General features: G+C 31.8%; 1 protein-coding gene across 2 annotated transcripts; it reads left to right on the top strand.

Annotated features, from left to right (window-relative positions):
• Positions 1-3,072: 3,072 nt before the first annotated feature.
• On the top strand, positions 3,073-15,458 carry LOC140059072 (uncharacterized). 2 transcript variants are annotated; one of them, XM_072104897.1, is made up of 5 exons: positions 3,073-3,188; positions 3,477-3,604; positions 9,750-9,921; positions 12,765-13,033; positions 15,030-15,458. In XM_072104897.1, the coding sequence occupies exons 2-5, from the start codon at positions 3,487-3,489 to the stop codon at positions 15,293-15,295; spliced, it is 825 nt and encodes a 274-aa protein (XP_071960998.1). In that variant the 5' UTR covers positions 3,073-3,188; positions 3,477-3,486; the 3' UTR covers positions 15,296-15,458. The 2 variants fall into 2 exon arrangements, with proteins under 2 accessions (XP_071960998.1, XP_071960999.1); XM_072104898.1 differs by lacking the exons at positions 3,073-3,188; positions 3,477-3,604 and adding an exon at positions 6,148-6,391.
• The last annotated feature ends 1,247 nt before the right edge of the window (positions 15,459-16,705 follow it).

The following is a 16,705-nucleotide window of genomic DNA, read 5'->3' as shown; positions in this document are numbered from 1 at the left end:
CTAGTAGGCCTAAAGTGACTTTAAAAGTCTTATTCTTATTTGAAATGTTTAATTTGTTTTATGATCACAAATATGGGTTTTAGTTAATATCAATTATCAATAAAAAGCAATCAATTAAAAATATTATTATAGACCTATAATTTTTTTTTTCAGAAAATCGCTTCACTTTAATGTAAAATAATTTAGAAGGGTACGTACGTAAAACAAACCTCAATAAAGAATAGGCTACATCCCCAAAAAAGCAAAACATGAATCGTACTAATACGATTATATTTACATTGTTTTACATACAGTACGTTCTGATCCTCCCTCGAATCAAATAGATGGAGAAGACGAGGGCTAACACTCAATTATTATTTTGGAATATTACACGGATAATAATTACGTAATAAACAGTATCGCGGATAAAGTTAGTGGTCAATAGCATAAATAATTATATAAAGAAAATTTAACGTAAGTGGCTGAAATTTCGATAATTATTATTATAGAATATAGAAATACTGTACGATAGTATTTAATTCATTAAAATTATTATTAATTTTGGAGCAATGATCATGAATAAATTATTACGGTGCAGGACGTACCTTAGCGAAAAGGTGATTCAATACATGACTTTTACTCAATATCTTGAAGTTTTATTGACAAACTGGAAGCTACCATTACAAAAGTGGTGTTAATTAAGCAAAGATTGTTATCATTCAATAAAACAACAAGTAAACATGATTAAAAAATGCTAATATTTTACGTTTTTATAGCAGGACTATAGTTCGATTAGATTTGGAAACAGAGGGTTTTTTTTTTCTGCTTTTAACTAGACCACTAATATATGGATCGTTCCAATATTAATCAGAGGGTAGGTTAAGTGAAATAATTACAATTAGCTTATGATGCTCAAATAAAAATTACCATTAATTCAGAATATATATATATATATATTTGTGAACAAAATGTTTTACGAGTGAAGCAATTCGAAAGGTTCTACAATTGGAACCCGGAAATTCCCCAACCACAGATCCAACTAACAGTGCTGTAAATATTGAGCCAAATTGTAAATTTAATAATCAAATCAAATTAGACCAATTCTAGCTTATATGCAATGAATGCAGTACGATATAATTACAGTATATGTTGTTAGATTCCAGAATGTATTTTAAATGAAGAGAGGCACTATCTCAACAGATAGTTTTTGGTCCTCTCCCCATAATTTGTAAATTTTGATAATGCTGTGTACTTCTTCTCTTCCTTTTATTGTATTTATATATCTATATTTTTCATTGAATTGAATTAATACCTGATCGATACAATAGAAGTTTTCTGGATATACTGTACTTGGAAAACTCAGATAGATTTTCTGACCTCTCGATTTGATTGATTTAATTTCTAAAAATAAGCGCCCGGGCAAAATGTTGCAATTCGCGTTTTCACACATACTGAACATCTCAATAACAAGATTAACACATTTTGGACGAACTAAACTTTAAATCATCACCAACTCATTGTGGATCCTGGGAATGATTCACGACTGTCACTCTTTGTCGTCAAACCTGGAAAACCCCCATTAAATGTGAATAGTGACAGCAATTCGTACTTTTCTTGTTTGCTTTACTTCAAAATTATAATTAAACTGTAGAGGGGGTAGTTCATATAGAAAACTAAAATATTCTTGAAATGTACTTAATCATTATGTACGTAATATTTGTAATGTTTTGTATATTCATTCATATTATGTTTTAATTTTAAATCAAATACATTTCTTTCGATCGTCAATGCATTCATTTATTTAACTGTAAATGTTTGGTATGACCAAAAAAGATAAATCCAATTGTTTTTTTCACATTCTCCAAACCGCAATCACTTAAAACGGTGACGGATAAAGTGCATAACATGGGATTTATTAAAAATATTATTAACTTTTAAATCAATAAAAAATAAATATGAAATTACGTTTAAGATTGAATTATTAACTACAATTACTGTACGATCCCACCTCATCTAAATGCACCGCACTCTATATAAAACCAGAAGGCAGTGTCCACTAAAGTTTGATTATTATAATAGAAAACAAATTAAACCTTAAGATAACAAAGTTTGAAAATATTGAATTATTAGGCTCGCGTTTGTTATTATCATACCCATAGAAGACTTTTTATTTATTTTTTATTATAAAGTTCTTAAATGATTTTTCAAATGTTGGTTTATGATCTGTGTCGTTGTTAGTTCCTTTTTGAATTATATACATTTTTAATGCAAATTTAAAATCGATTGTTGACACATTTTGTTTTATTATGAAGGTCGATCGCGTGAAAGGGTAATAAAAAAATTAAAGAACCGTACTTTTCAGCTAAAATACCACGCCTTTCCCAATTAATAGGATTCTGCCAAAAAAAGGAAAGACAATTCAGCTATTCGATAAAAATTTTTGGTCAAAGTGGATAACTATTATGTTATATTAAAATGGCAAATAAAAAAAAAATGTCGTTAAGAATTATTTTTCATCACCTCCCTTCTGTAACTGTCTGGATATATCTCATAGACTCTCCTCTCCCAGACGTGCTTTGGAGTTTGAGCATGCCCAGTCGAGTCCAAGTTTCCAAATACCCATTTTTTCAGCCGTATTCATGGTTGTAACTAATTCTTTCAAATGATTCCGTTATCTTGAATATAACTGCCTAAAGGAGCGGCGGGAAAAATAAACAAAAACTAAACGATAGTATAATGTATTCATTAATCATGGAACAATTTAACAAACGAATAAATTATTATTGTGCAGCACCAATAGGTGATTTAATACATGACCCTTCACCTTTACTCAATCTCTTGAAAATAAGCTTTATTGACAAACTGGAAGCTACCATTACAAAAAGGGTGTTATTGGCAAAAGAAAAATTGTTATCATTCAACAGAACAAGTAAACATGATTGAAAAATTATAATATTTGACGACTTATAACAGGACTAATCAATTCTTGAATATTTATTAGGCTTTTAAATAATATATTTATTTACAATAATTAAATATTATGACCACCCCTTTTAAAATTGGAATCACGCATACCTTCATTCCAAACATATTTTCCGACCAACTTGTTTGATTGATAAAGGAACACAACGCAATTTATTCGCAATATTCCATCTAAATTTCCGGATATTTCTTCAACCAATTTTAATATCATAACAGAAAAGTGTAAGGTAAATACACATTTGTTTAATTTCTTAAATTAACTAGCGCTAAACAAAAGAAATCTTGAATTGTATAGATAATTACGATGAGTAGGTTAGTCAGTGTATGTGCGACAAAGGTGTTTTTAGGGGACTTGGTAGGTGAATGAGTGACGTGTATTTCGTGTGTATTGTTACCTGTTGACGTATTGTTCGCAGATCTGATCCAGCCTAGGGCCTAGCTTTTTGTTTATCAATACAATTAAATATACCGTGGTTACAAAGTGGACGTTTTTTCGTATTCCTCTTTCATTGAAGGTGGTTAGAAATGGAAACATCGCTAGATGTTCTGTCATTTGCAGCATCGATGGTTGGCAATGGAACCAAAATTGCAAAAGATGTGGAGGGTGAAGGCAAACATGGAGATGTACCTAGTCCTAGGACCGGTAAGAGCAATACCAAGGGTTTTGTGGTGTAATTCGGTAATCAAACTGTACATAACTGCATGCTTCCAATAAAAAGATTCACATACCTTTAATTTTGCCAGAGTTTTGCTTCTAATATATTTCCAAATAAAACTATTGAGGAAGTGTAAACAATTTTGCCGTGTGTGTAAACCAAGAAGACCATCTACTCCCATGCACAGCCAAATGACAAATGATTTTACCCTGTAATTGGTTCTTTTGTTTTTATGCAAATGAGCTAATTTGCATGTTAGCATGTGGCGCTGAATGCTCATTGGTTTAATAATACATTGTTGTTCTTGACCAAGTAGGATTCAAATCAACCAATCATAGTACTGTAAACTACAACTACAGTTACAATTGTTAAATTGGTTGTGTTTTTGTTTAAGATTCATGTTTAATTATCTGCACTGTGAAATGAAACTATAGTATTAAAAATAATTTTTAATCAACCTTTGTTATTTAAATATAACTATTAAACTTAATTTTTCCTACAGTACTTTACATTTCAACACCTGTAATGTGCCATGTCTAAAAACATCCTCTATAGTAATTTTCAAATCATCAGGTGTCATGCATTACATTATTTTAAATTAAATGTTCTCAAGACACAACATGTTAAGGTGACTTGTGGGTGAAGATGATTGAAAAAAAAATATTTAAAATGACAAAAACTTTGTTTAATTTGCCAGGTGGTTGCTGCAATTAACTAAAGTGATATAAAAAAATGTTTAGAGTTGGTACACTTGTACCTGGACATAATACTAGTGTGTACCAGGTAACTCCTTACCTGGATACTTTTTATGTCGGCCTCATCCGTCTCGTAAAATGAAATCATAAAAATACCTTAAATTATTTTGTCTTCATTCTGATGTGATTCAGATGTTTCAAATTCTTGGTTAATTTGTAACCTCATTATTTGTTTTACTGTCATACTTACACGATTCATATGGAAAAAATGTCATTTAGGCAGAATTGTATAAAATTATAAAGTACCAACAGGATGATTGAGGAGATGAGGTGGGAAGCTAAATCTTGGAAGGATGTAGCATGCCTGAAAAAAAATTTTAGATATAAATATCTGTTTTTAGATTTTTGTTTCACATCCAGAATATCTACTTAAAAAAAAACTCTGTGTATCAAGCAGAGAATTATTTAAATTTTTTGAATTCGGGATGCAATCTTTCTAGCCACATAATTATCTCCCATGGGAGTGATCCAGGTTGCTAGTCAGTTTGTAACCAAATATTTCAAATTCTTGTCTAGATTTTCATTTTAAAATTCCAAAAGGAAGCTTCTGGATGTTCCATACCTGCTACAGTAATTACTTCCGGAACACATTTAAGTTAATTTTGAGTACCTGGGACAAAAGCTGGCTTTTCCTAATGGATTCTTATTGAAAAATATGCCAGAATCAGCATTATACTTTTTTTAATGTGTTTAGGATTTCACACAAAAAGTTACTATTTTTCTTATAAAACGTTACTTACTACTTAAACTACTACTATTACTACTGTACTAATACAGTACATAATATTAATAATTTATCCATGGTGTTACTCTTTTTAATCATATTAATAATTTATCTGTTACCCTTTTTAATCTAAATTGTCATCAACAATAACGTTATCATGGAATGATACACTATGGTATGCCTGATTGATTAAACTTAATAACAAATAAGCTGAAATAACATTTTGATATCGTGATGGAAACAAACCAATACTTGTCATGCAATCATAATTAAAAGATGAATTATTACTGTACCTCCTCCAAAAATGTTATGAAATCACATTGGTTTATTTAGTATGTACTATTCTCTCCTTTGCTGTGGAGAATGCTATAAGTATCATATGGCAATAAATAGTGATGCTAAAATATTATGATATTGGTAAAAACATGTATAGCGCCCCCTTTTGTCGGCTTTGAAGAAACTGAAGTTTTGATGTCAACAATAAAATACAGTTACTGTAATTTAGCATTACTCCACTTTTTATAGTATTTTTATTTGAGCCTATATAACTAATTTATATGTATACCTGTAAAAATGAATTATGTAAAAAATGTCAGTAATTCGTAAACATATGTTAATAATAGTTTACTATTGAACCCATACTTACTTGGTATTTCTCATTAAAAAAAAGAAAACATTTTATGAAAAATATTTTATGAAAAAGAAAGTTTCATAATAAGAAACATAATTGTGCTCCCAAATTCCATAGAATTTAGTATTTTTACTTATTAAAAGTTAAAATTGAAATGCTAATTAGGGATAGTCTCGTTTCAGAGAGCTGTATAATTAGAGGTCACCATAACTTTTGCCCAACTTATTACTACGGTAAATGTTAAGATGGCAAAATAAAATTGTGTCAAAATATAATTGGCAAACAATAAATCTAAACCAATCAACATCTAGCAAAACTTTCATGATGAAATTCTGTAATCCGATTGGCTAAATTTGCATGAGTGACAACACCACATATTATAGTGTCCTTGTCAGACTCCCCAGTTGCTGATTGGCTGAGCCTGTCGTAGGAGTTGATAACAAACTTGAGTGGAGTACAGTAGTTGCCTGGCCTGGGTTATACTCTTGAATCCCTAGTCACTGTCTAGTTGTGTGTGCTGTAGTTTTAGTGATTTTTTTTGTATAATTGTGGAGAATTTTGTTATTAATGAGGCTGGTGGATGTATCAAGGATGGAGACGTTGGCATACCAGAGGGTGCCTAGTGCATTTAACCCTGTGGCTTTGCATATGGCCTATTTTACAGGTAGGTGTTCCCAACATTTTCTCACTGGATTTATCAATACTTTATTTATGTATAAAATGGAGATGGATGAAACTAAACATTTGAATGGTTTGGCAAAAATTGCGTCTCAGGCTAGTCTAGTTAGGCCAATTACTTCCAATGCTGGTCTCTAGGCAAAAAGTTCACTTCAGGCAAAAGGGGAGTTCGGTCGAACAGGCTTAATTACTAGTTTTTGTTTGTGTGACAAATAATGCATCATATCCTACTGCAATATAAAATAAAAAATGTTATTATATATATATTGTGTAACTTCACCAAATAGATCAAAGTATTTCTAAAGGCATATTTGTACCCCTTTCGCATTTAAAATTGAAGAATATTTGGAGTGTATCCGGAGCGCCACTGAAGTACTAATCATGTGATCTTGAATAGAATCACAAAGAAGAGGCACATCACGGCCCTGTCTGTAGTTATTTTAAAATCTAGTTAAATAAAAAAATGAAAGACTAGGATATTGTGGTGATGTAAAATACATGATGAAAGAAATACGAGTATGAGGTATCTAATAGGGAAATTTTAGAGGCGATATACTGAAAATGTGGGCAAGAGATGATATGAAAATGTGGGCGAGAGACGATATGAAATGTAGGTGAAAGGTGATAGGATGTGTATAAACAATCACTGTTGAAGACCATACTCTCATACAAAGAGTGAATTGATTGCTAAGCAATTTATGTCCAGTCTGAATAAATAAATGAAATACATTCCTCATAACATCATTCTTACTATTATTGATTGATGATAATGATATTAAGTTTAATATCAAATTGCAACTTACCCTTTCATAATGTCCCCTATGGGTGTCCTCATCAACTGTCATCCATCAAAGACTAATCAATGTTGTTAACGAACATCAGTTGGCAATTTTAAGAAGGTTACGCATCGTCCTACTTTAAGCCTGTTTTCCACTACAGGCGAATTTGTTCGTGCCAATCGAAAGCCTCAGCTCATACGCATGCATATTTAATATGCTTCCATCTTCCGAATTGTCCCTCTCTACGCATGTGTATAAGCTGATGCTTTTGTCTGTGCAAACATATTCGCCTAGTGAAAAATCGGCATAAGAACTTAAAATATACATCAAGTACAATTAATTTATAAAAATTAAAAATAAAGTTTAAACTACTACAAAATGCATGAACTTTGAAAACGTATACTCTTGTGTTACTGTACTAAATCAGTTTTTGAGAGGTCTGATAAGCAGATGGCATTATATACCAGAATTGACATGTACAGTATGGTCACAATTCTTTTAATTAAAAAATAATGTAATCAGGAAATCCAAGTTTTTTCTTCCCAAAGTAGACTTGATTTGGAGACGAGTGTTAACTATATTGAAAAGATCATAGTGTAGTGTAATTTCAATTTTCTATACAAAAAAGAAAGTCAGCTCCTCCATAGCCTCTCAGAAAAACTTCATCTTCTAAACTGTAATTTAAAGAGATTTATAATATGTATGGAAATACTTTTGTAAACTTGTAATTTGAGTTTTTGAGGAAACCAGTCAAACAGGAAGTTTCTAACAGGTGTTTGTTATAAGGAGCATTTCTGCCAAAAAAAGTGATAAATTTGATTGTTTATTAACAATCTGATTTTTTAGATGTTATTACTGTAGAATGACTGTCAACGTTGTATGTACAAATTATGTTTATTATTTAAATACTACAATGTATTACCACCGTATTGACCAAATTATACTATTCTGTTGTGTCATACAATTATTTGTTGCAATAGTTTTCATTTTCTGATTTAATTTTTTAACTTCGTTAATGTAGTTTTGCTCTCCTTGTTTATCAGCATTTGACAACATATAAGCCTACATTGTTTATGTCGAACATAAACATATCCTACAGTTCGTTGGGGGTGATGACCCTCTCTATCATGTTCTTTATGATTCACTTTTGATCTTGAAACATAAAAGCCCCATAAATTCTGTCAACAAATTCAAGAACTTTCATCCATGGTTCTCCTTAATATTAACGACTACAGCACTAGAGCAAATTGAATTTGTCCCATCCAGCCATACCTCAAATAACCCACATACCTTGAACATCAGAAAGCGTGGGAAAGTGGCCTGAAGACTGCACTGAAGAATACTACTTCATACCGACCAATCCTAGACCTAGCTGGATACTAATCTAAGATATCTAGGTGACTCGTCGTTGTATATTATCACTGCGCGGTGTAAGACCGCGGCGTAAGACGATCACGAACATAACCGTCGTACGTACAACTGATTCTTCGGTAATTGATGAGGTTAATGTTTCTAAGACTAAGCAGGGAATCCTTAGTGCTGACATATTTGTCATATCTAAGTGAGAAGTAAACACAAACTTGATAACTTGCAAGCAACCGAGTAAATACATCTGTGTGTTTTTATAAATGTACATATTTATGGTATTAAATTGTTTACAAGTATAATAGCAATGTAATTACATGTAGTTACAGCAGGAAAGAAGGACAACTCATGGAATGTAGTTAAAGAAAAAGAAACTTCAAATAGATGATAAATGATTATGACAAGCCAGCATCAATACATTATCATCTAGAAATTTATCATCATCTTTGAATTTACATTTATACAAATAAAGCAAGAAATAGAATTTACAGGAGGCATATTCATAAAAAAACAAACATGGCCAGGTACTCATCCATCAGTGATAAAAAATGTGTTTAATAATTTTGTTCATTCATCATTTTTAGTAGAATTTCTTGGAAATTGTTTGTCAAAAGAACAGGTGTTAAAATGGTAATTTAAAAAAAAAAACTATTTAAAAAAATGGGTGGTCGGGTGCTAGAACATCCAATTTACTATTTGGATTTACTTTCAAAATAAACAAAATTCAATCACATCTTTTGTTTCCTCAAAAACATTACATTAAAGTTCCAGCACATTCTTGTATTATCTGCGTGTTAAATAAAACCGTATAACAATTTAGCTTTAATAACAGTTTTAGTTGTAACTGGAAATATTTGGTGTTGGGTGCAATTCTAGAAAAGCGCAATTAGATGCATGAAGACAAACACACAGTCGGTTTTGTTACAAAATCATTTTCTGCATTCTCTCATGTGCCGGTTCAACGACACAAAGATTTACGATATCTGTGTTTTGAAAACAGCTATTGCCAAGACCTGAGGATGTGATATTCAGGAACAAACTTTTTCACCTTTCAACTTGACTAGTAACTAGTACCAGAAGGGACTCTCTCTGACTTTTATTATAATACTCACATTTCATTAATTTACATACATGAGAGAATAAAACTTTTCTATATATTTTCCTCCAGCACTTACTTTTACCTTTTTACTATATTTACAGGAGATCCAACCATCAGACATGACCTAAGGTCAGATTCACCAAAAGAACTACCTACGAGGCTAAATAGACACAGACGAAGCACGGAACGAAGGGAATTAACACAAGCCCTCAAGTTTGATGATAGTCATTTTAGAGGCTCGCCAGGAAATACAAGATGCATGGGAACACAAACGTAAGAATAAAACACTTTTACAATTACAAAACAAATCAAAATAAAAGGAGTTACCTGCCGAAGTGTGGATAACTAATGATGCTGGGTGACTCCCCCCGCTCATGTCTTCCAGGGTAATATTGTGTTGGAAGACAAAAACAAATTTATTAAGTAAAAACTATGGAATGATGAGGTACACATGACAAAATATTTAACCCACGCAATTAGTCTGAATTGCCACATAGAATTAAACTTAAACAATGAGAGTGGTTTGATTATATCGTTTGCATTCACTAGATAGCTGCATTCAGATGGTTTAAAGATGCCATAGAATCTCAAGAATCTGCAAAATTCAAGTCAGGAGATGAATTACTAATCAACGCTAAATTGCTTTTTTTTATCTAGATGAAGAAGGACATATGTCAGGTTGAACCGTCATTAAATATAGCTACATGGTACTTGACATATTAGTGACTATACCAAGAATTTAGTTGCCGGATCATTTAATAGAGGCACTGAAAATAATATTACATTCTTTAAGCCAATTAGATTTATGTACTGAAGTGTATACATTATTCAATTCACAAATGTATTTATTAAACAGATTATCCAACAAAAACTAGTTCACCAGAAATTAAATAATTTTAGATGTATAATGTTCGGGATGAGCAGCAGTATCCCCCTAAGCAAAAAAACATTGCTAGACATGTAAACCGCAAGCTCGGTGACATTTGACCTCTGCTAGTTTGATCTCAAGTGAGTCATGTAATCCCATAAGTGGACGGTGGCGTGTACAGTTCAATGCTTCATTGTACTCATACCATCACCCAAATGATGTGCTACTTTATTTTTAGCATTTAGGGTTTTTTTACACTCATGTTATTTCGTTGCAAAAAGTTTCCTTCTTTCCATGTATCGTTCAATTTTAAAAAGGGAGTTTTGATTCGTGATGATTAGTCGTTGTCGGGACCTAAAATCTTCGAAAACTGCAAGGAGCCTGGAAGCAGGAAACAATGATACTTGCATGTGCCTGATGAATTAACACGTTACCTACAGTATTATCCCATAACTAAAAGTGTCGTAAAAAAGCATTTTAGTTTTTTCCCAGAAATATTATATATTGAGTTTTTATTATTTTTGATCAGAAAGCATAAATTAGTCAAAAGTAGATTAACTATAAACTAGGTGTTTACACTCTAAAAACCAAAGAAACTTCAAACAAACAACACTCTTTGAATAGAATGACTCAATAGATTTGTTTTCCCTCGATGACAATCAACGAACAATAAATCTAAAATAGCAGACTGAGATTTTACAAGAATAGAATTAGACACCACATTCCTATTTCCTGTCAAATTCAATTCCAATCAACAATCAACAGCATTGTCTTCAAATACTTCTCTAATATTTGCGGTTTTCTGACAAAAATTAGTTAATCCTACCAGAACTAATACTTTAACTTATTTAGTAGATACTTCTAGTAATAAAGTAATCTCAGTAAAATTTTGCATTTACTGTAAATTGAATATTTTGAATTGAAAATTACTTAACAAAGATGGTTAAAATTGTAAGATTGTACAGTAACTTGAAGAAGAAGAAGTGCCAAAGCAAAACTGACCTGGCTGTTCTAAAAATATTTGTCATTAAAATCTAAAATTACATCACTTTCATAAAATGTGTGGTCAGTGTGGCTATGGGACATATTTGTAAATGACCTTGATGAATACTACAATGCAATTAGTGTTATTTAGCCGCAAGGCACAGTCTGGAATCACACAGCAAACAACTGAAAAATACCTGACCAGTTTAACATTTTTGCTCTGTTGGTGTTATTGCCCTAACTGCAGTAGGCAATTGGATCTATCAATACACAGTATTTAAAAATAGTATAAATAAATCATATTTTATGAGTGAATAAAAGAAACCTACTCCATCTGGCGTTAAAGAGGGAGTATGCAGTTAGAGTTCAAAAATGTAAATAATCATTACTGACCATTTTTGACCTAATGAATTTGTTGTCAAAGCAATTTCTTGAACTTGAAACAGGGAGCTCTAAAACCTGTGATTATAAAAAAGAATTTTTTTTTTCATTAACATTTTTTTAAATTTTGTTTATGAATGAAATTTTCAAAGTATTATTTGATGTTTTGGTAAAGAGAGATGCTAGTTCTCATCTTCAGCTTTACAAGACTTTTCTTAAACTTTTGACAGTTTATTAACAATACACTTAGTACTTAGTAGACTTATTGACTATTGCGCAGTACAATTTTGGAAACAGTGTGTGTAATATCGGTTACCCTTTCTTGGACAAACACCCATCGAACAAAATTGAAAACAGGGAACAACTTGCTAATTTCTGTTGGCAGGTCTGATTAAGCAATGTGCCACGTTCCTCACCTCAGTACCCCTCATGGGAGGAACATAATTAAGCCTAGATACAAAACTTGTCAAAGTTATGATCAAACAGGCTTGCTCATCTTTCAGTGACCCCAGCTGACCGAGCTGGTCAAGATCAAGACCTATACCCTGGAGGTCAGCAGAGGTCCCATTTCACAACATTGTTGATTGAAATTAAATTAGGCATTCAGAGATATCAAGTGTTGTTAATGTTAGCAGAATTATTTAACAGAGATAAAAACTAAAAGTAGATATTAATACAAAGCAGACTATGAAGTTTACTCTAATATTTTATAGTATGATGGGGAACATTTTAAATTCTTTAATATAAACAATATTTCTAATAAATTAATGTTTGAAATCAGAAAGTTCGTTTTTGTCACCTCCACATTGTGCATGAATCATTGTTTTTAATCTAAAATGTATGAATAAATATTTCTTAATTGTATTGTATTGTCTGTCCACAGGGTTATATCAACAATGAAGTTAGATTTACCTGTTCCTAGTGACATATCAGTACCCGAAGTGTCGGCAACAGCTCTCATCACACCAATGTTACGAACATGGACACCGCCCCCTATGTATCATCCTCCCTCAGATCAACCGAAACAGTTGAGGCCGTCAGTGATTGCTGTAGCGCCACCCCAACACAGAGAAGAAATTAGTAGAACGTTCTTGAGGAAAAATGGAGCGACATTAAATAGTAGTAGTTTGAGAAGAGAAACAACTTCAGCAGGTACTTGAAATTATTGCTATGAATAAATTAAAAACCGAATAAAACTGAATTTGTTAAATTAATATGTCATAACATTATACATTATTGTACATTTAGTCCTACATACAAATTCACTAGCTTTTCATTAATTATAAACAATACAAAAGTTGTCTAGAAAATTTGATTATGCCTTCACATTATTATTAAAGAATAAATAAGTCCAAAAAAAGTTTCTCAATTTGTTTCCTATAATTTCCTGAAGAATGTTTCAATCATATCACATTTTTTTTAATGGCTAATTAGGATCTGATTGGGCCACCCTGAAATGAAAATGACATTAACGATCACTTTAGTAATTTAATTAAACATTCTAGAGGAAATGAATCTGCAAAAGTGTTTATGTAAAAATTGCGAGATATGAAGAACATAAAAATCAACATTTGAAATTCTGCCAAGTCTGCGATTTAAAAATACCAAGATTGTAATTTGAAGCCTAAACACATTTTTGACGGTTTGGTTTATTTTTAACAGGCATATTGACAAATCGTGATTATATTAAATTTGTTTGCAGAACTACCTGCCGTTAGATCTCATTTTTAGTTGTATTTTGGATTCTGACCTGTAATCCGTATTGTATAACCTTTCTTTGATTGCCTGCCATTATTTCACCCTTAGGGCCAGCTGGAATATATGTTGCCATGGTAACATACCCCACACAAAGCTATAAGTGTTGTTCTGTTACTTGAGTTAATCCATCAAATCTGCTGTTGAGCTCCCTAGCAAGCAGCTTGGTGGTGGTGGTGGTTGCAATAAATACATATTTGCAATGTCATATTTTATGGCATCAAATTATGCCCCATAGCATTTCAACCTTCTAGCTGTTTGAAACATAAATTCTAAAATATGTGTTAAGAATTTTTACATTTTATTGCATCTTTTAAATGCCCTAACTAAGCTAAATTAACATTATGTACTACTTTGGCTACTGTATCTATCTGTATCAGACAAATATTTATTCTGTATTATTGCAGTCTAGTTTAACTCTAACAGTGCTGTTCCGCCGTACCACGCCGAGAATGTTAAAGAGTCGCTATCCAATCGAGTTTGAACAATACCATGAAAAGCCCCAGTGGTCTAATGGTTACGACATCTGCATATCAAGCAGGCGGTCCGAGTTCGAGTCTCGGTTGGGGCGACTTTTTCTCATTCTTACAGATTTCCTCATCTTTATCGTTTCAAATTATTTAATTAAATTTCAGTATATCACCGGGCAGTTTAGAATTAATGTTCATTATAATATAAATCAGTAATATAAATTAAAAAACTAAGCAATTTTTTTTCTATCTGAAATAGAAAAAAATACAAATATTTCCTAGATTAATCAGTAACTTTTGAACTAATTATTCAAAATGGTGGCAACACAACTAAAAGTAAGAAATTGAATCTCGATAACTTTTTGCCTAAGTTAAACAAACAATAAACAGTTAGTAACATCATGAATAAATTAGCCAATATTATACATATTTGATATTGAAATAAGAAGCCAATCACAGCTTGATGTGGCTTAAAAAATGTACAAAATATTTCAGAGAGTTTGAAGAATCCGAGGCATTTGTAAACGATGATTAACACAGGTCAGTTATCATTTGCCTCAGGTAAAGACGATAAGATTCATTTGGCTAGACTGTCTCTAAATTTCCAAAATTTCAATGCAAAGTTTTAGGCTCTCCGCTCTCTTTTTTTCAACATTCTGGATGCGCCGCCATCCACTGGAAAACTGTCCAAATCCAGTGCCTTGATACAATTCAAAAAATTCTGGAAGAACATTACAAATTTGTCAGTTTAGTCAAAACACAATTCAGTAAATTCTCTAAAATACCGGATACTCTTGCCGGTCTAATAGAGTATATCTGGTTTTCTGGAAAGTCTGGTATTTGGGACCTTTTAAGAGAGTTTCTATTTTCAGCAACTACAGTAGTTTGTTACAAGTTACCAAACTACTTTTTTTTTCTCCCAGGTGGTTGTGATCCATCAATTGAAGAACACTTCCGCAGAAGTTTAGGAAAAGATTACAACAATGCAATATCGACGTCGCCCTCAACATCTCCAGATATCGCCAAGAATCTATCGATCACCGGCTCAGTAGACGATCATTTTGCAAAAGCTTTAGGCGATAAATGGAATCAAATTAAAGAAACTGTAGATAAGTCAACGAAACCTTCTCCACCGTCGTCGCCAAAGCACGTCGGCGGGCACCAACAACCGCCGCTTGTTTCTTCATAGCAATAAAATAAACTGGAAATAGATTCAACTTTAAAACATATTTTAGACTTGAATAATTTATGAAGATGTGCAAACAGATAATAAATATATAAATTGTATATAATATGTATAAATACGAACTTTTATGTCATTATATTTGATGTTAGTTGGGGTGGGGTGGGGTGGGGGGGGGGGATTTAAAATCAAGATGGGTTATCTGAGCAATGCAGCCCTCACAAGTCAGTGATACAAAAATTATAGTAATGTACTGTGTATACCATGATATCCTAATTTACATAATCATTGTGGTACAGATGTTGTAAACAAAATGATTTAAGAATACCACAGTAGAATACCACAGTATGTCTACTGCGTGTCATGCTTGGATGATCTCATTGGTCTGTCGTGTAACATGACTAATGTGCAACATTACAATTAATGTGCGCTTCAATGTAATCAACAAATCAGAGTTTATGCTTCTCTTGTTTATAACTTAAAATGTGGACATCCGTTGATATATTAAATGTAAATTGTTGATATGCGTATAAAGTGCTTGGCTTATTTATGTACAGGCTTTTAATAATGTTAATATAATTTAAAAGCTTTGCATAGTTTATGTCTGATTTATTGTCAACGTTTTAGTCGTTGAGTTAAGCATCCCTTCAAACCGGACTCAATTTAATTTACAAGTTGGTAAATACAAATGTTGTTTATGGACGGGTTACATTTTTTTGGGTAAATGTTTAATAGGGCGTAGTGACTGTAGTAGTTATAGAAACGAAAGGTGTTCTCTGCGACTATGTATATTGAATAATATACTGCAACATCATTTTTAAATTCAGACCTATGGTGTAAAGCAAAACAATTATTTAATAAAATAATTTGCAAAAATTGTAACAATTTTGTGTTCGTGATTTTTGTTAATAACATCAAAAGGAATTTTTTTCTAAAAATAGATCGTTTGATGAAATAAGATGATCAGAAAAAAAGGGGTTTCTGTTTCTTGAATTCACCTGTTACCTTCCAATCGCTTACGGTCACAAATTTGGAATTTAAAACTTTCTTGGAATTCTTTCAGCAAAAGGATACTGATGATGACGATGATAATCATGACGACAAGGAGAAATCTGATGAAAGTGGTGATGGCGGTACATTTGTTATCCACAAGAGCATTTAAAGTCATAAAAACATTAACATTAATTTTGTGAATTTAAAAAAACCATTAGTTCTGAGCCTTAATTTCCAACTGAAATGTAGTGATAAGAAATGAAAAAATTGATGTGAATGGTTACATAAACATATATAACAAAAAAAAACTTGGTTTCAAGTACACAAGCTATCACTAGAATATTGTTTAAATTTGGCAACATAATTAACAGCTGTGAATATTAATATCATATTTAATATTTAGGTCTCACTGATGACCAATGA

This window comes from Antedon mediterranea, chromosome 9, assembly GCF_964355755.1.
Source record: "Antedon mediterranea chromosome 9, ecAntMedi1.1, whole genome shotgun sequence".
NCBI lineage: Eukaryota > Metazoa > Echinodermata > Crinoidea > Comatulida > Antedonidae > Antedon > Antedon mediterranea.
Note: the sequence above shows the minus strand (reverse complement) of the source record. Positions and strands in the feature narration are given on the sequence as shown.

What these genes read in the sequence shown, in the direction of transcription:
- LOC140059072 (XM_072104897.1), top strand. Translation starts at nt 3,487, where the DNA reads ATGGAAACATCGCTAGATGTTCTGTCATTTGCAGCATCGATGGTTGGC. An exon ending in TGTACCTAGTCCTAGGACCG is followed by an intron (nt 3,605 to 9,749) that starts GTAAGAGCAATA and finishes CTATATTTACAG; the next exon opens with GAGATCCAACCATCAGACAT. An exon ending in AAGAGAAACAACTTCAGCAG is followed by an intron (nt 13,034 to 15,029) that starts GTACTTGAAATT and finishes TTTTTCTCCCAG; the next exon opens with GTGGTTGTGATCCATCAATT.